Source organism: Theobroma cacao, chromosome 1 (genome assembly GCF_053813885.1).
Source record: "Theobroma cacao isolate CCN51 chromosome 1, ASM5381388v1, whole genome shotgun sequence".
In the NCBI taxonomy this organism is placed as follows: domain Eukaryota; kingdom Viridiplantae; phylum Streptophyta; class Magnoliopsida; order Malvales; family Malvaceae; genus Theobroma; species Theobroma cacao.
Window position 1 is genome coordinate 38,313,747 of NC_142639.1, and position 25,928 is coordinate 38,339,674.

Here is a 25,928-nt window from a genome sequence, read left to right on the forward strand (position 1 = left end):
TAAATATTATAGCCAAATAACGAAGCTAGTGGTAATTAATGTGTTACCCTTCCTAACGTGAAATAAAAAGTCATATCCTTATTTCAATCTGATACAAAACTGGTTTCTCCACGATCGGCCTTGGTCCAAAAGGAAAAGGAAGGAGAGAAGGATGGAGAATAATACTTCTACGCCCATAATTCATTAATATGCCCATCTCACTCCCACTTTTTCAGCACATTTAATGATACAAAGACAAACTGCTTCACGATGATAAGAGAGATTTATTACACTCCATTACTCTAATCTGATCAGTCCATATCATTTCAGTGATGTACAACGGCCACACATGCCATTACTTCACACTTCTAAGACAAAGGCCTGAGTGATTTTCTTAGAATAGCACTGAGGCATGGCGACTGTGCTGTAAAGCTTCGGTTAAAGACTTGAGTGCCTTGTCATACGAGATAAACCCCATGAACCAAAATTCGTAACCGTCCCTGGTGACAATATGAATATATTTCTCAGAAGGGTTCAATCTGTTTGCAGAAGGATTGACTGTTGCTAACTTATCAAGCTCCAACACCACCTACATAGCAATATCAGAACTCAATACTCACAATGCTAGATGCAGCAGCATCTCAGTCTAGACAACTTGAAATGAAAATAGTAATAGCAGTAAAGAAAATTTGATATGAGAATATTAGAGTAATCCAAGTAAGATAGCACAAAAAGGTTTACACTCATCATGTAGCAACTTAAGCAGCTTAGAGACAGAGTGAGTTAAGGAAGAATCAATGGCTGCTCTGTAGCTAAAACACTACGGGTTTGGACTTGGGTTGGATACTGACAGAAGAATTGGGAGGTTGACCAAACTTACAAGTGAATTCATGAATCGTGGTACCAAATCAGAGCTTCTTAAAGCTTAGGGTAGAGGTGCTAAATGATTGAACATATACATCTGACTATCTGAGCTGGAAAAGAAAAGAAGAGGCTGGCTATGAATGAAAAGAAAGGAACACCATGCTCTATAGTAAATTTAACCCACCAAAAGAACTCCATTACAATAACAGGAAAGGAGAGCAGAATGAAACTTCAAGCCACATTAAAACATAACTTTAATATTATAGTATATGATTTAAAAGCAACAAGCCGTACCCTGACATTTATTTCCTTTTCTTAGCTGAAAATTTCAGTTTTGTTTTTAACCTGAGCTAAAATTGAAATTTAGCAATGAGAATTGAATCAAAAGTAAAGGAGATATACCTTATAATACATCCACTGCTGGTACCCTGGAGAAGCATGATAACAGAGAGGATAATCACTACAAAAGGCCAATCTTTCAGTGGATGTGTAAAGAGTCCCGATCACTGGTCCAGAAGTAGTCGATAGATAGCAAACATATGCATGTAAGAGCTTTTCTCCTGGCAAGATCTGAAATGTCTGTTGGAACAACCTATCATGCCCTCCTTCTGTAAGCAGCTTTGTCCCTTGAGCAAGCCTTGCCACTGCAGCATCAGCAAGACTAGGACTAACCCTGACTGCTTTCAAACAAATAAAATTGCTGGTAAGAACCAGAATTACATACATATAAAGAGACAACTATTTGCAGACAAAAAAATTACATGTTAGAATCGAAACCACATAGATATGTGACACTAAGATAAAAAAAAAAAAATGCAGTAACAGTGAAAATTTATTGCTAAATAATCCTATTGAGAAAACACTTAACGGTGGTTCCAAACGTTGTCAGCAAGGGCCTCAGCTTTTCTTGTAGCATCTTCAACCTTCTTCCCGCACCGGTTCAAGGCATCACATATCCTACCCATTGGTGCTGTAAAACCAACCAGTCAACCACCCAGTTGCAAAGATCAAACAATCAACAACAATAAGCAATTAATACCAGTAACTCAAGATTAAATAGAACTTACTCCTGCCGGATGCTGCAACTGGTGAAATGGCGACGTAAGGATTATTGTTGTAAGAAGACATGTTGAATTGATTGTTTGAAGAGGAAGATGGAGGTTGAGGTTGGGGTAGCATCGGTGTACCCATTTTAACAGATGATTGAGCCTTTTTTCCAGTTGGGTTCTCCACTAAAGAATTCGAGCCTTTTTTAAAGTCAAGTTTGTCGGTTGTGCGAATTTCAAAACAATGAATTAGTCTCAGTTCCTTGGACAGTTTGATGATGGCGATCCTATGAGAATGGAATAACCGATCGGAATAGAATGTGCCGAAAAGGCTGGGAATATTGCCGAGAATATTAGGTCAGGTTAAAAAGAAGCGGCCGAATGCCAAAAGGAAGATAAAATTGATTACGACCACTTGCCTTGCTATTGTGCTTTCGTATTAATCTTGTTATGCAACTGATGTACGGTGTGAACATATATCATACCTCCACACGTTTCATGTATCATACCTCCACATGTTTCATGTATCATACCTCCACATGTTTTGATTCTGAGTCATCCTGTTTCGAGAAGTTTAGATGATATCCATTCCCATGCAATGAGCAAGAATAGAAAACTGTTCTAAATTGACTATTAGGATGATCTAATAATCAAACACGATGATCAATCAAAATCAAGATCATGTCGGAATGAATTATTGAATTTGTTGGCTGTTTAACTTTCAATGCCATGATATGGATGGAGGTCCTACCCAGAATTTGATCCCAAACCTTTCGTCCCAACATGGCCATATCACTATCTCCTTAACCCTTTTTCTTGGGTTAAAAGCTTAAAAATCAGCTTAAATCATTTGACATGCACGATCAGTCAGCAGATTTTATCAAAAGGTCAGACTACCTTTCTCTTACTAAAATTGAAAATATATGGAGAAAAGTTGACAACATTCTGACTTGATAATAAGAACTTTCTTTCTGCAATATATACCGATCATACAGACCAAGACTGTAACAGAGGAGGGATTTATGTTTTATACCACCACATGTGGTTCTTATACTAGGAAGGAGCTAACTACATTTTTGTGCTTAACATGCTGTTCAAGATTCCCTGTTCAAAGGAGTTTTTTCCCAACCCGTGAATTTTATCTTCAATGCCTTCACATTCTCCTCCATAGGTTGGTTAGATTCCTTTGGAGTACCAGATCTTAAATCAGTGCCGGGTATTAATGAATTGGTGAAGTCTGATGAGTTTTTTGCTTTAGACTTTCTTCGCTTATATGTCAAAGGAAGGGTAAGATCATATTTAAGCCTCTCTGGAACACAGGGTTTGCTAGACTTCTCTGAGTTTTCAACATTGTAATCACATGGACTCTTCTTTTGGTTGGGAGAAGCCATTAACTTTTGGTGCATGCCACCTCCAATTCCTGAATTTCTTGAGACAGCTTGAGGAACTCTTGGAAGGATGGTGATACAGTCTGTTTGCATGATTCTGGTCTGCCTCTCTCCTTCATGGTATTGGGCAGCAAATGGGTATGATTCCAAGGATCTCTCAAACAATCCTTTCTTTCCCATGTCAAAGTTCTGCCACAAATTCTGACCACCAAAATTGTATCTCTTTGAATCAATGACATCAACTAAAGATTCGTATCCCACATTAGAAGCCCTTTCCTCATCATGTCCAATCGGTTTATGTTTTCCTAAATCAACAATGTCAACTTCCTTGCTTATATTTTCACCAGAGTTTTGTAAATACCTACTGCTTCGTAAAGAACCATCCTGACAACTTAATATACATTGAGGTTGCTCAGCAACCTTCTGCCATAGTATCGGTGACCCACTAAAACCACCTGCATTTCCCACATATGCAGATGCTGGCAAACAAGATGATTTGCGGTCCTGTAAATCTTGGGCACCAACAAGCAATGCTGTTTGTGACCTTCTTGAGAACACTTTTGATAGTTCTGGTTGGACAGAAGGAACTTTAGGAACAACCTTCAGCAGGCCCTTCGGTACTGATCGACATTGTTCCACTATGTCACCTAGTACCATCTTTTGATTGTGACTATGAATTGCATTGCCAGTAGTCCTAACCTTCAGAACACCCTTTGTGCTGCAGTTTGGAGCAATAATGTTCATTCCATTGGCAGATGGACCAGCAAAAATGTTTTTTGCTCTAACAGTTTCCCAAGTCTTCATTCTCTTTGGTAAATAGCACATGATTGCATCCGAGTTAACATCCTCATTTAACATATATCCATCATTAGGCACTGCATTAAGGTCCAGCAAATTGGCATCCCTGTGTTTCCTCCTTGTTCTCCATATATAAAGTCTTTCTTCAACACCAGTACTCATATCACATTCATCCCACAACCTTCTCATGTCTATGAACATTTGTGCCATTTTGTCATGATAAGATCTTAATGCATGGTAATATTTTCTCCTCTCAAGAAACTGCAAGGATTCTCTGAGACAAGTCATCTGTGGAGGATAAAATCCGCCTTTCAATCTTTTGAAAAATGTATCCATGGGATTTCCAAAGAACATATCACTACCACTGAAGAGCTCTTTCATAGTCAACCAAAAAGTCTGTTGGTCCATATCCGGAAGGTAGGCCGACAAAGAGAACCTCTCTTCCTCTGTCAAACATGAGTTCCATGTGTCCAAAGAAAATATCTCCCTCAAATCTGGTAGATCAAAAAGTTCGTATGGTATACTGCAAATCTGACCTTCCACCATGCCAAGCTCACAGCTAAGTCCCTGGAAGTCACAGTCATCAAGATCATCACCAGAGTCTGCCCCGAAGATAGGGTTATCTTCCTTGCCCTCACCTTTTAATGATCCAGAAATGTTACCATGACAATTATCAACACCTGATTTCCAATGGAAAATCTTCTGTATGCCCATTGACACCGGAAGGCTGTTCAGCTCTACAATCTAGTCACATGGAGATGCCAAACAACTATGCAAAAATTTAATTGCCAATGGAAATGTACCTGCGATATGCAAAGCACGCAGATATTTAGCAACCAAAATAGGCATAAAATACAAGAAATTTCTTTTCTTTTCTTTCCTTTCTTTTTTCCTTTTTGTTTTAATTTCTTTTTGGTAGCAGCACAAGAACATTGCATCTCAATGGTAAATTCAATTTCCAATAGTTTACAACCAGACATAGCTTCCACACCATAAAGAAATTTCTGGACGGAAACAACACAAACATAATCAAATTTTGACAAGAATAATCCGGTACAAATTACATTGCTAATAGACCATTCATTTAAGTTAAAAAATCCAGCAAAAAGAATGCAATGAACAGATTTTTAACAATAAGATCACAAATTCTTCATGGAAAGAAAGCCAATCAGCTACCACAGGATAAATAAGATCAAGCAGTTAACAAATTCAGTACAATTTGAGTGAAATTTCAAGCTATCAAGTAAATAAGCAATTAACAGGGATCAAAGCAAACCACAACCGAAGAAAAAGGAAGGACTCACTGATTAGTGGGAAATTGGAGCTAAAGAATGCGAAAGAGAAGATCAAGGGATGAAGCAATCCCAAGAGAAGATAAAATAGGACTAGAGAGAAAAAATAAGGCAACAGTGAAGTAGTGCGTGAAACTAGGGATAGAGTGGCTTTCTCTCTTTACCTTTTGTTGCATTTCGAGAGAAAATGGCGAACCAAAAAACTGCCAATTGGAATTTTCTTTTCGCCTTTCCTTTTAAAAATTTTTTTTTTTTAATTTTCCTTTCGTTTTAACCTTTCAACGCCCAGGGCAGGTTGTTCCCTTCCTTCCTCCTCTCTCTCTCACAGTCACAGTTTTCCTTTTGTTTTTTTTTCGTTTCTTTCGTATTGGCTTTTGGACTGTTGTACATCCCGCGTGACTCCACCACTACCTGAACAGAGCAGTCACTCTCGGTGCTTCTATGCCAAGTGCCTGCCAACCCCAACCAAAATACCTTTTTTTTATCCCATTTTTTCGAAGATAAAAACCCCTTCACTTAAATAACAATACTAATAATAAACTCTTAAACATGTTTAACAACCAATAGATTAATTTTCAAAACAAAAAAAGGAAAACCAATAGATTAATGGACATAGTTAATTAAAATAAAAGCTAAATAATTAAAATTAAATAATAAAAATATCAATAGGTAATTGTCTTTCTTCTATAATATTATATTATTAAAATAAGTATTTTTTATTTATTAAATCACATCCATTCTCTTTAAAAAAAGATTGAATTATTCCTAAATATCTTAATAACACACTACTAACTAGTAGTATCATAATTAATATTTACTATATCGTAAAAAAATTTATCATATATATATATATTTAAGTATACATTATTTAAAAAATAGTACCCGGACTCAACCTCCACCCGCCTAAACAGGCGCCGCCATCGTACGGAAGGAACTACGTGGCGTTTCATAGTTTCATACAGTTTCATGTAGACTGTAGTCACATACAAACGTAGGCAAAAAAAAAAAATGGAAGCAATAAATTCGAAGAAGATTACTGGGCCAAGCCATTATCGGCCCCGATTTCCTTATCCAAATTACTTTCCTTCAGCCGTTAACCTCTCCTTTCAAAAGTTCATGCCGTTACGCTCCTGACTGAACTTAACTAAACTAACACTCCTCAGTCCTCAGACCCACCTGGCCTAAAAATAATTTAAAAAGAAAAGAAAACTCTTCAACTGAAAAACCCGCGAGAGTTCCTTCGAAACTTTTCTTCGCGATCTGATGTTTTCTTGGCAAACTCTCACCAGCGTAACCGTTCCATCATCGTCCTTAAAACGTTACCGTTTGTATGGTGCTCGCTCGCTCGATTCTTACCGTATATTAAGAGCCGCTGCAACTCTCAAGGTTCCCGGTATCTCTCCGAGGCTCCGGGCTATATCCACTGAACCAATTGAATCCAGAAGTGACGACGTCAGATTAACACTGAGCGATACCGAGGATCTTGTTCCAAGAAACGAAAATGAAAAGGAAGAAGAAGAAGAAGAAGAAAAACCAGGAATTTCAAGAATTCAAGTTTCCAGACAGAAATACATACCGGTTTCCAAGGCGGAGCTCTTGGATGCTATTGTATCGAGACTGTTCGATTCTCAAGACGAAGATGCTCGTCAATTTCGCCTCCTCTCTTCGTAAGTTTTATGGTTTTTTTTTTATTTAGTGTATATTTTAAGATTTCCCCGATTACTTCTCTACTGCGTTCAAGTTTGAAATTTCCTTTTGCGGTGTAAAAATTAATTTTCAGGTGTTTGGATTCTATCCTTCACGCTGAACACAGAAGCATTTTGGAACAAATGCGAACCGATTATTACTTTTCTCATTCCACGGAGAGAGAAAGAAAGAAAACGGCCGTTTCAGAATCGGAAGTTGTAGCCAACGGTGAAACATCTAACTTGACCGAGGATAGCATCGAACCTGACACGAGGTTCAATTATGGTCTGGACTTGACGAATTTTCTAAGTTCTTCAGCTAAAAATGTTAGGAGATATTCCGATGACAAGTCCAGGTTAGTCTTAAATTTCAGCCACATACTTAGTTGTTTTTTTTTATTTTTTCAAATTAGTGTCTTGGTTAAATTAAAACTTTAATGCAAAAATTAATTGCAGAGTTGCGGTCGCTACTCGTTTTCAAAGAGCTTTTATGCAACTTCTTAATGATGCTCAGTTTGAAGAACTATCAGTTAGGGATTTGATGTTGACAAATGCTTTGAACACTGATTATCTCCTTACGTTGCCGATATATGTTGACTGGAAGAGAGCCTCTGAATCCAATGCAATTATATTCCGGTAATTTAGTTTCTTTTGTGTGCGTGTGCGTGCGCTTGCTTACTACATATGCTTTCACCAGTAAGATATTGGAGTTTTTTACTTTTGAAATGACCTCTTTTCTCACAGGCGGGGTTATGCAACTGAGAGGCAGAAGGGTCTACTGATTGTTGAAAAGCTGGATTACTTGCAATCCAGACTCCTGCGAGGAATCTTCTCCATTATATCAAAACCAGTAGGGAAAGTTGGCAAATGGATTTCTTACAATCTCAATGAGGTTATTGCCTTCTCCTCTATGACTTCCCAGCATTAATTGGAAAGCAAATGGCACATAAATGAGGTTCTCTAAATGGAAATTGACTGCACAGATATCCTTTAGAATAACCTTTTAACGTGTCAATGATTGATCTTTGATGCTGGTTGATCTCTTTTATTTAATCAATAACTATCACTTTGGAGTTCGGATTGTGTTATTTGTTTATCTTTTACTCTTTTAACCCTCTCGTGTTGGGTTATATATTTTCCAATCTGACAAAGTTCGTCTTTATTACTCTAGGACAGGCTCTCAAGGATGCTTCTCAGGAAGAGGAAACACAAAACTGGATTGGGAGAGTGAAGCTTTGGCTTGAGGAAGTGTCCTTCTTTCAACGGTCATATTTTAATAATGAGCAAAATTTTGAAAATGTGCCGGGGATGGACCAACTATCAGATTGTGACCTTCCTATTTGGCTGGCAGCACAGAGGGCAATTAGTCGCTATGAAGGTTTTCTGTCTCCAGTTGGACCCCGTGGAAGGCTTTTAAGGAAGTTGCTTGCACGGATTGGAGTTATACGTCCTACATCAGAAAGACCATTTCAGGCTCACAGTGATAGTACTGTTTCTGAACCTTATTTAAGGTTTGTTCAACCTAACTCCTTTATATTCTTTATGTATTGAGGACTTAGGAGATTTCCTCCACAGTCAACGGGATTGTGTGTGTCTAATGCCTCATGTTCAGATTTCATTTCATGGACAGGGTGTAATGGGAAGGGTTGAGATGACATTGGCTTAGATTGCCTTCTGGTACTTGTTATTTTTTAGGTTATTGGTCATTCCTTCAACGAGTAATTGTTTTTTCTCATTAAAGCTAAGCATATTAACTATTTGACTGAGTGATGTACTTGGAAGATGATCTGTTTGCTGACACGTGAATAAGAAAACCTAAGGTGTTACTTGAATGCGCTGATACATAGACTACTGTTCCGGAAAAAGAAAATCAATTTGATCTGATTTCATATCATCTTATAATGCATGCTTTATAATGCTTTGATGTGATTTTGGTCGATTTGATCTGACATCATATCATCTTATGATGTATGCTTTATAAGGATTAGATGTGATATTAGAAGTTTTTATCTATGACAACTTTCTTATTAAGTAATAAAAGAATTTTTCACTCAGGCCAACTTTCTTATCAAGGATATCACTCAGTGATATATGGAGACCGGCTACAAGGAAATACTGTGGCAATGATGTTTGGAAAATGTTAAAAACTTCTGTTTCCATTCTCCTTTCATGGTCAGTCCTCCAGGTATTTCTTCCATTTTGAACCATTCATGATTTTTCTTTGCTTATGTTTTATGGTTATTGATGCTTTTAGGATAGATATTGAAGTTTCTTGCTTTTATCTACCTATTAGCTTACCTGCATGCATGGATCATCTAATTGTAAAACATTGGTAGTGGCCAAATTTTATCTAGAATTTTCACGTTTTGATACCACTCAATGTTGTTTGTAAAACTTTGGTATCTTTTCTGGTCAGGAGCCAGCATTTCAAGAATTAATTTTGCTTTATACAAAGGATTTTGCTGAAGAAGATACTGAAGATAACGCTGAGGCTCAAGCATCACAACTAAAGATCTACAAGAGAATTCCTATTCCAGATTTACCAGTAAATAGTCCTAACAACTCAATGTCTGTCAATTCTCTTTCACATTTATGCTTTTCTTTTGTTTTATAATTTTTTTAATCTTATCTTTTTTTTTTTAATTTAGGTCATGATGCTTCATTTATATGTCTCTGAATTTTCACTTTGTTGTCTGATTATTTGTAGGTTATTTTTCCTCACAAAAAGCTGTCTTTCCGTATCATAGACACGGTATGAACAAGGTTAATAATATCCATGCTGTTCTAATTTGATTTTAACAAATTATATTTTAGACTCTATATTTATAGTTCCCTGTCAGTTCATAAACTCAATGATAATCAACTGGTTAGGAGGCAATATGGATTTCAAACAAGTATTTTCTAAAATTCTAAGAGATGAGTTTGTTCAACCTCAAAAAATTCTTTTCCAAACGTAAGGAATTTTCACTCCTTGTTTAGCACAGCTTCTGCTCATGGTGTTTCATCGATGCATCTAACTGATTCAGTTAATGAAAGACACACTCTGGAGTGGAAATCAATCCTGTTGGAACACTAGCAATCTACACTATTAGTTTCACAGATACATCATTTCTTTAGCTCAATCAGATTCCTATTGGACTGAGCTGTTGACTGGTAAAGGTTTTTGGACCCTGGTTCCCTAGACTCAGTTTCATATATAGTTCTGCATGAGTCATTAAGCAACAAAAAGGTAATCACCATGACCTTTGGACTTTCCACATCCGGATGTATCTCACCACATTGTATCTCTTCAACATCATAGAACGGCAGTATAGCTGGAGAAATAGAATTAAAGGATAAAGTGCCTCAAAAACTTTGTCATTATAGATAGGAGGTTATTTTTCAACATCTGTGTTATTTCTACAGTCTTTGTAAAAAGAATAGTGACAAGGAAGCATGTGATAACACATGAAATTAAGGCATGAAGGTTGATTGGCCTTGGCTAAGGACTGGAGCTAGCTCATGCGTACCTGGTTAACCCTAGTATATTCAAGTACATAATTTATTTAAATAACCTTTGGACTTGATATTCTTGAACTTCACTTGCAGGTACGCCTGGATGTAGCCACAATATTGGGACTTTTGGCATTTTTCATAAATTACAAATTCGAGGACATTTTATCTTCGCCGTACGTCTCGTTGTATTTTCATGTGATCTTTCTGTGAAAAAAGTTAGTTCCATCAGAAAATGTCATTTCATTTTTTTTTCAGATCAGCAATATTTCTTGATGTGGTTGCAATCACTGCTCTGATAATATATGTGTCCCGCGTGGCGTTGGGTTACAAACAGACTTGGGATAGGTATCAGGTAAGCTATCAAAATTTTTCCATGCAGTACTGGGAATAATTATATTTATCCATTTTAAGTATTTAAACAATTTCTTAAAGCAATCTGTTTCCACAGCTTTTGGTTAACAAGACCCTTTATGAGAAAACCTTGGCAAGTGGCTTTGGCTCAGTTCATTTTCTTTTGGATGCTTCTGAACAGCAGCAAGTGAGAAACTCTTTCTGCTATTTATTTTGCAAAAGCATAATAATAAGTATTCAATTGAGGGGGAAATGGAGCTGCATAGAAATTGTTGAACAGTATATGAGCTTATTGTTTTTCATCCCTTTTGGAATTTAGACTTAGACTGACTATTTCATGATTTTTCTATTGAACAGAGAATAAGAGATTCCTGAAATTAATATTTTTATAAAATCTTTATACCAGCTATATTTATGTTATATAAATTGTTCTTGTTCTAGTTTTTGTGACTCTTTTTTCCCATCCTCATTATCTGCAGTACAAGGAGGCCATTTTAACCTATGCTATCCTGCTTAACATGGAGAATGGTCAGGTTTGTTCTTTGCATCCCATTTCTGATAATCATATGATTGTTGTAGAAGTGCCTCATTGTTTGTATTTATGAGGCTTTCAAATCGAGGACAGGCATATAGTTTTTAAGTTCTTAGGGCTGGTGGCCTCAATTAGATCAATCCTTGATTGTTCTTATCCAGCAAAAAGGGGAACTCCTAGACCAGGGTAATCCTAACTTTGTCCAGTTTTCATGCCAATCCCTGGCCTTATTTCTGATGACTACATTGTGCTTTGAGATGGAGTTGCATGCAAATGTTGCCTTGTAAGAGTTGGTGACTTATCTATTGGTTGTTGGGAATGTTTGCCTATTATTGGCCTATGCTCTTTGTATATACTCTATGTCTCTTGAATTAAATTGAAGGGAACTTTACTGCCATTCTTAATGCATCATCCAGTATGCTAAGTAGATCACTAACAAGAATTCTTACTGCAGGCTGCTTGTCACCAAAAAGTTGGAGAGAAATGTGAAAGATTTATGTATGACGTTTTTAAACGAAAGGTAATACAATTGGAGTAGTATTATCTACTAAAGTTGAAATATCTGTTGATTTCTCATTGGATTGAAGCGACTGCAGGTTGAAATGCCAGTTGACAAGGCATTGAATACTTTGGTAAGGTTGGGCCTAGTGACAGAAACAACTGTTGATGGAAGACTCAAGCTTGACACGGTTCCTTGCCCTAAGGCATATGAGGCTCTTAAAGATCGTTGGCATGATTTGCTTGGTTAGTGTTTGTATTACAATTACCAAATTCCATTACCATCAACTACTGTACATCAGTCTGGAAGATTTAGACGTGTAATCATTTTCTCCTTATGAAATATTACATTTTGCTTCTGTACCTGATCTATAAACTTACATATCCCTTAGTTTTCCACAAAATGAGGAATGTGTATGCAATCTTTTTTCAAATATAATAATGTGTATTAAAAGAAAAAACTCAAGGCAAGAAAACCAAAAGTTTTCTGTCCTTTGTTTCTCTCTCTCTCTCTCTCCTTTATACATGCATCGGCATTACTCTGTCCTTTATACATGAAAGTAGAAAAAGGTCAGAAAACTATTAGGCAGCAGGAAATTTCATCACTTCTGGAGAAGGCATTGCAGGTTGTAGTTATGCTTCGATTCTTTGGATTTCTTGAGTAATGATAACTTGTTTGAATGTTTCCCGTCTTTCCAATTTCTGAACTTGCAATATGGAGGTTCTACTAATTGAGACACAAATTCAACTCGGTCCTTAGAGCTCAAGGGGTTGAGCTTTGGTAAACACAAAGACTCCTCCACCTCCAACGGCTCTGCCCAAGAGCATATTCCTGTCCAGGTATGAAAGGTAATAAAGTCCTCCCACTGATCTCCTGCAATCAGATATTTTTCACCATTCATATGGCAATATTCTCAACATGTTTAAGAGCTATGATAATGCACATGTGGGTTACATATACCTTCCAGTCCCTGGGTTTCTTACAGGAACTTGAGCTCTGAATGTTCGGAGAAACTGCAAAATCTGCACATAAGCATCCAAAGGAATTCTCAAAAACAAATACCAATGTACAATCAACTGTAACCACATAGAGAAGCACACAACTGTAACCTATAGAGAAACACACGATTCTACAATTCCTAGACAATCAAATGACTTGAATTTGCTGAGTCACCCAGCATCAATTCAAAGACATAGCTAAGAGAAAAGCTAATATGATAATGAACATCAAAGTAGATTAGAAAAAAAAAATATAATTGGCATTTGTTCATAGTGAGCTCAACATCACCGATGAGAATCAGTTACTACCTGAAGATTGAAGAACCTAAATTAGTGAATATAACTAGACACAGGACTCCAACTTTTCACATGGAGAAATGCAGAATAGCAGAACCCAAAAACAAACAATGCCAACAAAAAATTCAGGAAATAATTATGTACCTGTAGACTTAAAAATGACCTTGGAAGGAGTGCTGGAGCAATTAGAGCCTGCAGCTGTTCACTGATGTTTATATCTTGAACTTTTATCTGCCAAATACAACATGCAGACCTGAGATCAGTTAAAAAAAACAAAAATGAAAATCCACTTTCATCTTCCACTAGTAAAGACAGTATGAAACTTTAACCATGATTTGGACCGCTAATCTAAAGGCCAACTTACCCACACAAAACTAACCATTTTGTTTGCAGATGGTATGACCTACAGCTTCAGATAAAAGGAACGAAAAGAGATGAAAAGACTCGATCATGGACGGGTTTCTGTGTATCAACATTCTCACAACTTTCAAAAAAAACATTCTCACAAGAAGATAGTTATGCACTAGGGGTTACCTGAGCATTCCTTTAAAGACTAACTAGGCACATTTAAGGCTATGCAATTCTTGTATGGTTGTATGGAATAATAAAAAACCTAGAGGCAGTTAGATATCCAAAATCTCCACCACAACTCTTTCTAGCTTGTGAATTCCTGGGAAGACCTTCTCTATCAAAACTTACAAGGACATAAATTGCTACCATGCATGTTCCTCCAGAGTTCTAATCTCGAGATTGAACAGCAGTAGGAAACAGTCTACCTTTCATGGAAGTAATGGTTTCAAGAAAAAGGACAGGGGAGTTGACCTCTTCAAACTGAAGATAGATGTTCCGCACAGAAACAACATCAAACTTAGCAGAAACAACCAGAGTGGCACCTTCTTGCTCCTGTAAAGCAATAGAAAGACAAAATTCCTTAAAACTATATTTTCTTCAAGAATAATCAGTTAAGTAAATTCTTGGGGTTGATGTAATGGAAGCTAGTATTGCTGAAGCAAAAAGTAGGTACACACCCCAACTTGGAGTATAAAAGTGCAACTACTTGAGGATCTATGATTCTAGCCTAGCATATGTTATGCACGATAACACAGGTGGAGGGATGGAAAGTCAAAGTTTACCTCTAACAAATTTGGAATACTCCACCGAACAACATTTCGGATGACACCTCCACCTAACCGATCCCGGCATTCAAATTTCTGGAAGATCTGACCAACCTACTCCATATGACAGCAAGAATCAAAGCAAATCTCTTTAGCAATTGATTGACAACACAAGTAACATAATTCAAACTTTGTAACCACAAAGAACTAAACCTGATCCTAGAACATGAAAACCCTCCTAACAAGAATTGAACAAAATCTAAACAACGTAATGCATTCTATAATCAAGGGCAACGGAATACTATGACAGAATTTCCAGCGTTGGTACCTGAAAAAAGGGAAGCCTTGCAGCAGCTTCCAGAAGAATGAGAACATCAAGGGCCGACGTGTATTGCAGGCGCCATGTTCCATCCAGCACTACCAGGTCAATTGGTGCACCCATGTTGTATCCCTCAACGCTGACCTACAAAATTTGACAACCCAAAAGGAAAATACCATAACATTAAGAAAAAAAAAATCATCTTTACTTCAAAATTTACTCTCTATTTTCCAGAATGGGGGAAAGCAGACCAGACCAGAGCCTCCTCAATAATTGAGCGTTGATCAGCAGTTGCAATAAGCCCCCGTTGTGTCTCTTGAACAGCCCGGAGAAGATCATGTTTTTTATTCTCTAACTCAACCTCAGACACCTGAACCCAGAAAAGCAAATCCCATTGCCACCCAAAAATGAAAGTCATAATAAAGGAAAGCGACGAAAGGATGCTAACCCGATTCCCGTCAGGAGCAACAGCAACTGAACATAGAAACTTGTTGTGAAAAGACCGTTTCTTGGTGGTAAAGAGTTTTGAACGGAGAGGTTTTGTCTTTATCTCATGGATAGCTCTCTTCCCATTTCCTGGATACACTGAAGCAGCAAATGCTAATTCCATAACGGTTCACAGATTGGTAACAATGGGGATTATGATTTTTCCCAAATATGACAGTTAATAACTGAAGAAATTGGATTAAGTCAAAGAAAGGAAAGGATTTTGGGTTTGCTTTATTGTTCACAGCTTTAATTGGTGCTTGTTTTGATATAAGCTAATTAGAGCTTAGAGCTACCACTTCTCCGGTTATCCATTTCCCTCTATTTTCGATCGTTTTGCGCTGCGGGACCCATGGAGTTCTATTTTTAGTATATTTTATTTGGACCCTTTTTAACCGGCAGAAGTAACCCGACCCGAGCCATGACAAAGGCGCCGCAACAACTCGATCACTTCCCGCTAACAATACTACACATTCAGCTCTTCCCTTATCTCTTCCCCAAATGGCCACCGGCTTTGCAATTAGTCGATGCTCTGCCTCAGCCTATCAACGCGCCGTAGTCTATCTAAGTAGACGGCAACAATTCCATGCCTTATCTTCTCTAACCGCCAAATCCAGATTCTTAAAGTTGAATAATCTCACGAGAAATTGCTCGTCTTCATCAAACGCACCATTTATCGTAGCGGAGGATGAAAAATACGGTAAGAAGCAAGTCATCAGCATCACTCCTCGGCTTTACGATTATATTCTCGCCAATGTTCGCGAGCCTCAGGTACTTGTCAAAAATTCCAACTTAAAAAAAAAATTTGCCCTAATTTTTTTGTTTACCCTGTTCCAGATTCTCCGACAGTTACGCGAAGAAACCGCCAATATGCGCGGTAGTCAAATGCAGGTACCAAATTATCAATCACGCAATTTTCATTTTCCTTTTTAGCAAAACAGGTGATAAATTTTTGTTTTTTGTTTTCTTTTTTTCTTTAATTTTATAAGGTGTCTCCTGATCAAGCACAGTTACTAGCGATGCTAGTGCAGATTCTGGGGGCTGAAAGATGCATCGAAATCGGTGTTTACACTGTAAGTTTATGCAGTCTTATTGAATTCAGCCTATTAATGAACTAAGCTACGTTGTTGGAACTATTCCCTTTCTTGTTGAAGGTAGATAAATTCTAGTAAAGAGAATTCGTGTTGTTTTTTCTTTAGGGATACTCTTCATTGGCTATTGCATTGGCTCTACCAGAATCAGGCTGTTTAGTTGCCTGTGAAAGGGATGCTAGATCTCTTGAGGTTGCAAAAAAGTATTATGAGCTAGCCGGTGTTTCACAGAAGGTAAGGATATATTATGTGATCAACATCTCTTCCCCTTTTGAAACAGTATTACTAGTATTTTGAGTTTTCATTTTCCTCTGTCTTGATTTCGACAATGGTGAAATAATGCAATAAATTATCCTACATGTTTGCACTAATCATACTTATTTCAATGGTATCTAGATAGAACTAAGTTGTTTGTTGGTGTTAGGTAATTGTGAAACATGGACTAGCTGCGGATGCCTTGAAATCTATGATTCTGAATGGTGAGGCTTGCAGGTGAATTTAGCATGCAATGTTTACACTATGGTGCATTTGTTTCAATCCATATTTTCTCATTGCAAATGAATGATAGTTTGCCATTCTTCGCATGCGTTGCTAATTTTCTTAATTTAGCAGGATGTCAATGAAAATTCTCTCTTTTAACAATTTCTAAGGTTCTGATGAATATGATGACTCACAGGTGTCTTTTTAAAGCAGCTATGATTTTGCATTTGTGGATGCTGAAAAGAGGATGAATCAAGAATATTTTGAACTGCTACTACAGTTGGTAATGCCTAAATAGAATTTCAAGCGTTCATTATTTTGTTAAATACTTTAACTCACTTCTTTGCCAGCAAATTTTAGCTTATAGTTGGTTTTGTTTTACAGGTTAGGGTTGGGGGACTCATCGTGGTTGATAATGTCCTTTGGCATGGAAAAGTTGCTGACCCATTGGTAAATTGTTTGTCTATGATTCATAAAATCTGCCCCTTTCAAATAAAGTTTATTTTCTAATGATCTTTTTGTAACAGGTAAATGATGCGAAGACTGTTAGCATTAGGAATTTCAATAGAAATGTAATGGAGGACAAGCGTGTAAGCATCAGTATGGTAAGTAGTTGCATTGTCTGCTCATTTTAAACAAATTTATGGAATTTATTCAGTTTGTCAATAACCCTGCACTTTTTGGAACATTAGGTACCTATTGGAGATGGAATGACAATCTGCCAAAAACGATGATCTAAGTCATACTTACTGCTTGACTTGTTGGTTTATTCCTAGGAAGTCAAAACCATGGTTCATGTTTGTGCAACATCCTCTGGAAAAGGCACTCATATTTTAAAATGGTCACGTAGTTAATTTACTTGACAGGTGCCTAGTGGGTTGATTGAAGGTCAAGTCTTTAAACCAGTGCGACCATCAACAGGCCCGCCACATCCTTTGAAATTCATTCAGACAGGTAAAGTGCTGGCCATCGATGTATGCTTGTTAGATGAATTCTGTTCCCCTTGAAAGCAAGGTAGGGGCTGGGGATCATCCAGATGTACATTTGCCCCCTTGTTTTGTTGTAACAACCAACAAGACAGAGCTAGAAATTACTTGAGACTGCTTGTCTATTTTTGAATGAAAAATGTATACATTACAGGTTTCCTAGTTTCGTATAATATCCTTTCTTAGCATTTCTATTTTTATCTTCGGCAGAATGATCTTCCAGCGGTTGTTTCTTCCCGTTTTAGATCTCTGCATGCAACAGGAATCGAGGTAAGAAAGCTGTTTGTTTGCATCTAGGGGTCCAACTATGCCATTGTGACGGTGCTTATTGCATGGTTTAAGGCCACAAAACAAAAAGGCTGTGGCCAAAATTTCTCCACTTGGATCACCCCTCAGCCTTGTACTTATTCGGAATACTGGGTTATGAATTTTATTTGAAAGTAGCGTTACATGGATGCCAGAGTACCCCTTGATGATGCAAAATCGTTGTTTGGTGGAAAAAGACGTCAACTTTTCTCTGCTGGGAACAGCTTTCATTTGACGTTGTTATGTTGGAACCATCGGAAATTTAAAGTCCGTTCAAAGATGTCCTCTCTGCTACGTTGGTCTATGGGCCGCTTTCGTCAATTTTGTCACTCTCATCTGTTTTATGGTGCCTTCTGTCGTTGGAGAAATTATGGTTTGCTGTTTTCGTTTATACTGTTTTTTTTCCATATACCTATTTTATATAGTTGAGAATTATAGGACAATGAGCATGCTCATTCATCAAGGAGAGATAACAGGACAAGAAATCCTTAATGTCCGTTCAAAATTTCCATCATCTGACATCACCGTTCCTTGTAGAAATCATCCTTGGAAGACGCATACAGGGTATTTTGTACCCATCCAATTTGTCTTTCTACCTAAATTATTCAGAGCTTATTACAGAGCAAAGTATTCTGAACAGCTGCCTCTCGACAAAACAAAGTGAATAGGTAAATGTTTTGAATCATTAACTTAGCATGACCATAACCTGGCATGGCAGCTGACATGTTCTGGATAAAAGTTTTATGAAATATTTAAAGGGGAAAAACAAGAAAAAAATATATAAAAGAGGTGAAAAGGTGAGCCTACGTTGTTCCTAACGGAAAGACAATGGGAACAACAGGAGTTCCATCCAAAGCTCCCCACGCAGAAACCAATGTTATATTCCTCAATGAAGAGCCATACTTGCTTCTATATAAGATTCTCCCTTTCGGGAGAATCGAATTAAAGTAACCGAATCAATGATGGGATTCCCAGGAGATGAGGAAGCAGCAGCCGAAGTACCTGTGAGATCTTCACTTTTCAGGTACAACTCACCCCTCGTCCAGGTCAGCTTAATAGGTCTAGTATGTTTCTGTTGTCCTGGCATGTTCAATGCCCTTTCTGGCATGGGAGGTGGTGGCCAGGTCGACCCTACGGCAGCAAATAACGCCAACACAGCTCTGTACACCACCTTTTCCGTCTTTGGAATCCTTGGTGGTGGCATCTACAACATCTTTGGACCCAGGATTACCCTTGCCGTAGGCTGCTCCACGTATGTCCTTTATGCGGGCTCTTTCCTTTACTACAATCACCATCACGACCAGACTTTTCCAATTATCGCCGGCGGTTTGCTTGGCGTCGGTGCAGGCCTTCTTTGGGCTGGACAAGGTGCTATCATGACTTCCTATCCCACCCCTGACCGTAAAGGCACCTATATTTCTCTCTTCTGGACTATTTTTAATTTGGGTGGTGTTATGGGTGGACTCATACCTTTCATCCTGAACTACCACCGTGAAAATTCCGAATCTGTCAATGACAAGACGTATATTACCTTCATGTGTTTCATGTCAGCTGGTGCGCTCATCTCATCTGCAATTTTATCCCCCGATCGTGTTGTCAGAGATGATGGTACTCGCTGCACCAACATCAAATATTCAAATGTTTACATAGAGGCTTTTGAGATCGTTAAGCTCTTTCGTAATTGGAAGCTGCGTCTCATCATCCCAGCTGCCTGGGCTAGCAACTTCTTCTACACCTACCAGTTCAATAACTTTAACGGTTTGAAGTTTAATCTGAGAACAAGAGGATTGAACAATGTCTTTTATTGGGGGGCTCAAATGATAGGTTCAGTTGGAATTGGATATGTTTTGGACTTCAGTTTCAAGAGCAGAAGAACAAGAGGTTTGGTTGGGATTGGAGTTGTTGCTGTGCTTGGGACTGCAATTTGGGGTGGTGGGCTTGCCAGCCAGTTAAATTATTCTTTTCACAAGCTTCCCAAGCGGTTGGACTTCAAAAACTCAGGAAACGATTTTGCTGGACCATTCGTATTATATTTTTGCTATGGATTATTGGATGCCATGTTTCAAAGTTTGGTTTATTGGGTGATTGGAGCATTAGCTGATAACTCAGAGACCCTCAGCAGGCAATTCTTTTTTGCCCCTTCACCCCATAAATATTAAATAATTCATTTCGTGTATCCTTAATAATTTCTAGCTCCTAATGTCAATTGGAGGACATGGCTGCATATATGTAGAGTTCATAAGCCCTTCGCTTCACTTACTGATTGTCCGCATAAAACTTGCAGATATGCCGGTTTCTACAAAGGAGCGCAGAGTGCAGGAGCTGCAGTTGCCTGGCAAGTTGACAAACACAAGGTTCCCTTGCTCAACCAGCTGATTATCAATTGGGCTCTTACCACTTTGAGTTATCCATTGCTGGGGCTCCTTGTTTATTTGGCAGTAAAGGATGACAGTAAGTCTGCAGAGGATGCTGAGACTGCTTCCGGATTCCCTCCCCCTGCTTCAATCAAAGATGGTTACGAAGAAGTTGGCAAGTCTACTCCTGCTGCAGAAAGGGATGCTTCTCAAGTACCTGGCAAGTCTACCTGACAAATTTTTTTATCCCCTTTCAAAGTTCTTGTTCATCTAGTGGAAATAAAAGTTCCAGAAGGTGAAATCTGAAATTAATGGAATTCTTCATGTATTAAATGTTTCTACTATTCTATTCCTTGGTTTGTAGAATTGTTGTTCTAAACAGGTTGCGAACTACCTTTTTTTTAAAAAAAAAAAATAATACAAGTTCAGAGATTGTAATAGGAAATGTGCACATCAGCATCCTGTTCATGACATCTAATTGTCTAATCCTAGCTCCTCATCTTCAGAGATAAAATGCAAGGGTTCCTGGTCACTTGGTTCAACAAATTGAAATCTGCACACTACATCGCTAGAAATGCTGGTAGCCAATTCTCAACAATCCCAATAATTCAAACTATCGATCAGTAAAAAGAATTAAGTCTACAAATCTTCTGAATGCTAAATTTGACTCCCCAAATGGATCCACCGGATGGTGGTCGATAGTATCAACAATTTTGCAATGCTTGTGCGTTCTACTACCATGATAAACAAATTCTTTTCCAAAATGGTTGAACTGCTATGTAAAAGCAATGAATCAGTTTGTACAGGATGCTCCAAAAATGTCCACAAAATTGACAAGACAACTAACAGAGTTGGCTTTGATTCCCCACAAAAATCTTTGTACACGCAAGAACCTCTTCCTGGCTGAACAGTAAAAAAATTGACTTCTACACATGGAACTGATATATGTGTCCGAGACATTATTGAAAACTGGCTTATTTTTCCTAAGAGCTTTCTGTCAACCCTTAATACATTGCAACTCAGTGATCTTCATCGTCTTGACCTTGCCCATTAACTTGGTTTTCATCAACTATGCCATCTCCTGCATCTCCATAATTAACCCATGGTAGCAACGACTCAAACAGGACGGCTAATGGATTGCGATTTGCAACATCACGTGGTGCAGGAGCATGACCGCCAGCAGGTGGATTGGCAACCTGACCCCCAATCTGTGCAGCTTCCCTCATGTCAACCATAAAGTTTTGCAGATTATCAGGTGGAAGAGTTTGCACCGTGTCAGAGAACTCCTGAACCAACAAATGACCATACCTGACCACAGGGTGAAAAAACTGTCACACAAAACTCCAATTTATGTGATAAGCTCATCTAATCCAATTAAGCTAGCAAATCACAATGAAAGTGCTGCGTGTATATTTAAGAGCAGCTTTATCTATATTCAGCCCCAACACTAATTTAGCACACCCTTAAGTTGGAGACAGCAAATAGATGGATTTAGTGCTTAAAATGTAACAAATAAACATGAATATAGCAGTCAAATCAAAGACGAAGGAAATATAGTAAATAACAAACAAAGCAACAATACAATTTATATCCTGATACTTACTCGTTTTTGCCAGATGAGAATGCTTCTTTCCTCACGCAAGCCCAATCCTTAGCATCACTTTTATTATGTCCTAGTGTTTCAATAACAAGGAGGGCACCGTTTCGAAGTAACTTTTGCAGATCAGGAAGCCTCCATATTAGATAATTTCTTTCCACATAAATATTAATCAGGTGATCCAGAGATGGGATCCCTATTTGATCTGAATTGAAAAAGGAATTTTTGAGTATATTTGTCCATGCCTGATCTTTTAAAGGCACCTTGGCTACTAGTTTCTTAAGGACCGATGGATGAAGCATCAAAGCCTGATTCATAAGATCAGCTGAAAAAGCCATTGAGCCATCCACACAAGTATTATGGGAGGATTCCTCTTGCTCAAGATAAAATCGGCAAACAGCAAGGGAATATGAAAAATTTGGGAACAACCATAAGGAGCTATCACTTCTATAGTCTTCAGAGAACTGTTCCAACCATGCATACTCCCCTGCCCTCAAAGCAAAGTAGTCAAGACAGAACATAGCTCCCATTGGGTCATCTGAATCAAATGCAAGCAACAATTTACAAACTTCAAGAGCAGATCGATGACAGCCACGCCTATCCATGTTTTTCATGTGAGTGAAAAGAGCTTTGAATATTGGCTTGTTCGTGTCATGACTGAACTTCAATTGGCAATTACCTTGCAAGGGAGTGAACATAGGATGCCACGCACATTCCAAGGCATATAAACACTTTGCAATAGCATCTGCAGACATCTGATGCTCACCCACAAATTTAAAATAATCTGCCATGGTTATAAGAGAATCTAAGTGATAAGGATGATACAACAGAACACTAGCTACGCCATTCAGGTCATGAATAGCTTGAGCAGCTTCAAATGCTCTTTGAGCTTGATCATAGGAAGACGAGTGTGCATATCTACAAGACATGAACAAAACCACGAAGTTAGGACACAGTAAACAAACTAAAACCAAAAATATGGGAACTGCACTTGATTTGATACTTTTTGAATCTTTCTGTCTCTAGATCAATGAAGCTAGGCAGAAGGTCACCTAGAAATTAGTAAATCATCACTTTTGCATGATGAAAATATGCTCTGGTTCCCATATTGCATTTCAATAACTGTGAAAATGTTCACCAAAGCACTGCCTAGTTTTAATTTTTTTGTACATCTAAACTCATCTAAATGTTGCAAAAACATGTAAAATTTTCACTCAACTCAGGAAACTGTGGAAAAGAAATAGATTCCTATTTCATATATGTCGAAAGCTATCTACATACTATTTCTCAAGTTGGTAACATACACTCAAACTGGGTGAGAAAAATACAAAATTGGAGAGTAAGTTTTTAGCAATATCAGAGAGACTTAGTAAGATTTCTACCTGAAGTAATGATACCCATCCTTAGTTTCCAGAAATTCCATCGACAGAGATCCATCCCAGCGAGGCCAATGGTCTGATGGAGATATCATAACAGTCTTCCTAATATGATGGCTTCCCCGTCTTCCACCACGTACCTGTCTGGAAGTGCTGCTTTGATTGCTTTTCTCAAATGATTTGACCACCTTAGAACCAAATATTCTCCGCAGCTCATTTTCAACATTTAGATACTTAGGATCCACTTGTAGTATAGACGTTGTATACTGTTTAACTAAATCACCACAATCTTTAGCATTTTCTGATATGGGTTTATTAGAACCCGACTGATGACCAGAATAACTACCATCCAAAGATAAAGCATCTAAAGTCACATCCAAGGGCGTTTCATGTTTATCCATACTTGAAGAACCCTCTTTGCTTTTCTTTTTCTTCTTTTTCTTTGATTTGTTATTAGACCTCGAAACTACATTGGTAGTACCTCTCAATGAAGGTGGTTCTTCTTTTCTGGTCAAGGTTTCATCAGCAACTTCCGGTGCATCCATCTGCAGCCGAAACCCATATTACTCTCCAAAGGACATCACTAGATCAATATAATGTAACTAGCACACGATAAATTATTGTTTCCAACTAAAACTTCTATAATCAAAATTTGTTTCTTTAACAAATGCAAAGCCCAGAAAGCATCAGCTTGGAGCTTGAAATCTTCAAGTTAAAAGCCTTAGTTATAATCCTTGGAATAAATTAATAATATTGAAACTTAATTCCAAAGCCAAATATGCTAATACAAACGGCTATTCCTAGTTCAACGCGATGAAGGATTAATCGAATAAAAGGATCGTTATACAGGATAGGGTTAAGGAACTAAACCTGGTCAGGATTACCCTCGTCCTCGTCGTCACCTTCGTTGAGAAGGTCGAAGGGATTCACTGAAGAACGAGCACCGGAATCCGGCGACTCTGATTCGCCGCCATTTAGTTGCTCCTCTTCTTCAATTACGTGTTGTTTTTGTTGCTCTCGTTCTTTCAAAACTTTATTCAGCAATCTAGCCGACATCGTTCTTTCTTTTTCTCAGGCACGGCGGGTAAACTGCCGAGTTTTTGAGTTTTCGGATTCACTTGCTCTGTAGTTCGAGGACCACCGTGTTGGACTTTTCACTTTAATGCTCGTTTGCCGTGAGGAAGATGATGGTAATCTGATTCATGGGCCGACCCGGATTTCCTGTGTATGGGCTAATTTCACTTTGGGTTTGAGGTGTTGCTTTTATTTTGTTTTTGGTACAAAGAGGGCTAGAAAGCCTAGTCCAATTTATCATAATCCGACAAATTTACTTAAAATAATAAATTATTAAAAAATATAAAATTTTAAATGCATTCTGTTTTTTTTATTATGGCTGACTTAATTTCTTAAACCAAAAGTTAATGGACCGAGAATAACATTGTTATGCTTTTTTAAGAAAAAATTAACATTGTTAGGGCTAGTTTCGACAAAATATTTTAACATAATGTTCAAATAAGTTTTTAAATTATTTAAAAAAAATTAAATAAATTTTTATTATTTTATTACATTTAATCAAGCACATATATTTTCATTTTAAGTCAAATAAGTTTTTATAACTAATAATTAATTAATTATCATTAGTTAAAATATCACTTATAATTTTTTATCTACTTGGCATTAATGTGAAATGTAACAAATATCACATTAGTTTGTTATCATGCAAAATTAGCAGTCATGTTATCATTAATTATGATATATTAACATGTCATATCATTAACAATTATGATATATTAGTATATTACGTTAACGTACGTGTTATAAAATAACAAATGATATTTTGATTAAATCAATCATTATTCATATAAGTTTATTTTACTCAAAATAAAAAAATAAAAAAGATTATTTAGCTTAAAAATAAAAGTATAAAGACTTATTAAATGCAATAAGAGTAAACGAACTTATTTGAATTTTTCTAAATATTTTAGAGACTTTTTATAAATATTATACTAAATATTTTTAAATATTTTTAATTTTAAAAAAATTCAAATAATTTTTAATTTTTTCATTGCATTTACTCATATCTATATATTTTTTATTTTGAATCAAATAAGTATTTATTACTAATGATTAACTAACTGTCATTAGTCAAAATATTATTTATTATTTTTATGTCAATGACACTGATATCAAATGTGAAAATACCACGCAACCAAGTTATGATGTTACATAACATGTTATATTTTCATCTATTACAATATGTTAGTATATTACATTAATGTCATATGACATAAATAATAAATGATGTTTTAACTAATAACAATTTGATATCACGTGGCACTAATATAGTATGTTGACATATTGAAATTAATAATGATATGACATATTCATTTATTATAATTGATGATAATGTAACATGTTAATTTGGAATGATAATATGATCATATAATATTTTTCACCATCTTGATTAAAGTTATATCAGTATCATACGAATATAAAATAACAAGTAATATTTTAACTAATGATAATTAATTAATCATTAGTTATAAGAGATTATTTAATCCAAAATAAAAATATAAAAATTTGATTGAATTTAA

The 25,928-nt window shown here is 37.0% G+C and overlaps 7 protein-coding genes across 9 annotated transcripts; 3 read left to right on the plus strand and 4 right to left on the minus strand.

Annotated features, from left to right (window-relative positions):
- Positions 1-152: 152 nt before the first annotated feature.
- LOC18613846 (GRAM domain family protein) lies at positions 153-2,336 on the minus strand. The gene is made up of 4 exons (XM_007051286.3): positions 1,911-2,336; positions 1,712-1,813; positions 1,246-1,520; positions 153-568 (listed from the first exon to the last, which is right to left on the minus strand). The coding sequence occupies exons 1-4, from the start codon at positions 2,032-2,034 to the stop codon at positions 374-376; spliced, it is 696 nt and encodes a 231-aa protein (XP_007051348.3). The 5' UTR covers positions 2,035-2,336; the 3' UTR covers positions 153-373.
- A 503-nt stretch (positions 2,337-2,839) lies between these two features.
- Positions 2,840-5,832, minus strand: LOC18613847 (uncharacterized). 2 transcript variants are annotated; one of them, XM_007051287.3, is made up of 2 exons: positions 5,532-5,832; positions 2,840-4,878 (listed from the first exon to the last, which is right to left on the minus strand). In XM_007051287.3, the coding sequence occupies exon 2, from the start codon at positions 4,787-4,789 to the stop codon at positions 2,984-2,986; it is 1,806 nt and encodes a 601-aa protein (XP_007051349.3). In that variant the 5' UTR covers positions 4,790-4,878; positions 5,532-5,832; the 3' UTR covers positions 2,840-2,983. The 2 variants fall into 2 exon arrangements, with proteins under 2 accessions (XP_007051349.3, XP_007051350.3); XM_007051288.3 differs by having other exon boundaries at positions 5,380-5,832.
- A 580-nt stretch (positions 5,833-6,412) lies between these two features.
- Positions 6,413-12,291, plus strand: LOC18613848 (DUF3754 family protein, putative (DUF3754)). The gene is made up of 14 exons (XM_007051290.3): positions 6,413-7,034; positions 7,148-7,408; positions 7,509-7,688; positions 7,797-7,944; positions 8,229-8,563; positions 9,108-9,237; positions 9,469-9,597; positions 9,760-9,804; positions 10,641-10,720; positions 10,803-10,899; positions 10,996-11,085; positions 11,378-11,431; positions 11,885-11,950; positions 12,027-12,291. The coding sequence occupies exons 1-14, from the start codon at positions 6,631-6,633 to the stop codon at positions 12,177-12,179; spliced, it is 2,172 nt and encodes a 723-aa protein (XP_007051352.3). The 5' UTR covers positions 6,413-6,630; the 3' UTR covers positions 12,180-12,291.
- LOC18613849 (Plastid-lipid associated protein PAP / fibrillin family protein) lies at positions 12,240-15,413 on the minus strand. Its single transcript, XM_007051292.3, has 8 exons — positions 15,107-15,413; positions 14,915-15,028; positions 14,668-14,802; positions 14,358-14,453; positions 14,047-14,127; positions 13,369-13,455; positions 12,890-12,951; positions 12,240-12,802 (listed from the first exon to the last, which is right to left on the minus strand). The coding sequence occupies exons 1-8, from the start codon at positions 15,266-15,268 to the stop codon at positions 12,685-12,687; spliced, it is 855 nt and encodes a 284-aa protein (XP_007051354.3). The 5' UTR covers positions 15,269-15,413; the 3' UTR covers positions 12,240-12,684.
- Positions 15,414-15,506: 93 nt separating this feature from the next.
- On the plus strand, positions 15,507-18,503 carry LOC18613850 (uncharacterized). 2 transcript variants are annotated; one of them, XR_001928309.2, is made up of 10 exons: positions 15,507-15,915; positions 15,982-16,035; positions 16,134-16,217; positions 16,344-16,469; positions 16,660-16,727; positions 16,929-16,998; positions 17,100-17,165; positions 17,243-17,320; positions 17,408-17,669; positions 17,912-18,503. XR_001928309.2 is itself a non-coding variant. In XM_018122683.2 (9 exons), exons 1-9 carry the CDS (start codon positions 15,646-15,648, stop codon positions 17,447-17,449), a joined length of 858 nt encoding a protein of 285 aa, XP_017978172.2. In that variant the 5' UTR covers positions 15,507-15,645; the 3' UTR covers positions 17,450-17,899. The 2 variants fall into 2 exon arrangements, 1 of the variants encoding a protein (XP_017978172.2); XM_018122683.2 differs by lacking the exon at positions 17,912-18,503 and having other exon boundaries at positions 17,408-17,899.
- A 142-nt stretch (positions 18,504-18,645) lies between these two features.
- Positions 18,646-20,806, plus strand: LOC18613851 (UNC93-like protein 1). The gene is made up of 2 exons (XM_007051295.3): positions 18,646-20,129; positions 20,292-20,806. The coding sequence occupies exons 1-2, from the start codon at positions 18,967-18,969 to the stop codon at positions 20,593-20,595; spliced, it is 1,467 nt and encodes a 488-aa protein (XP_007051357.3). The 5' UTR covers positions 18,646-18,966; the 3' UTR covers positions 20,596-20,806.
- A 217-nt stretch (positions 20,807-21,023) lies between these two features.
- LOC18613852 (transcription factor-like protein) lies at positions 21,024-24,529 on the minus strand. The gene is made up of 4 exons (XM_007051296.3): positions 24,205-24,529; positions 23,341-23,879; positions 21,965-22,876; positions 21,024-21,669 (listed from the first exon to the last, which is right to left on the minus strand). Exons 1-4 carry the CDS (start codon positions 24,388-24,390, stop codon positions 21,381-21,383), a joined length of 1,926 nt encoding a protein of 641 aa, XP_007051358.3. The 5' UTR covers positions 24,391-24,529; the 3' UTR covers positions 21,024-21,380.
- Positions 24,530-25,928: the final 1,399 nt, after the last annotated feature.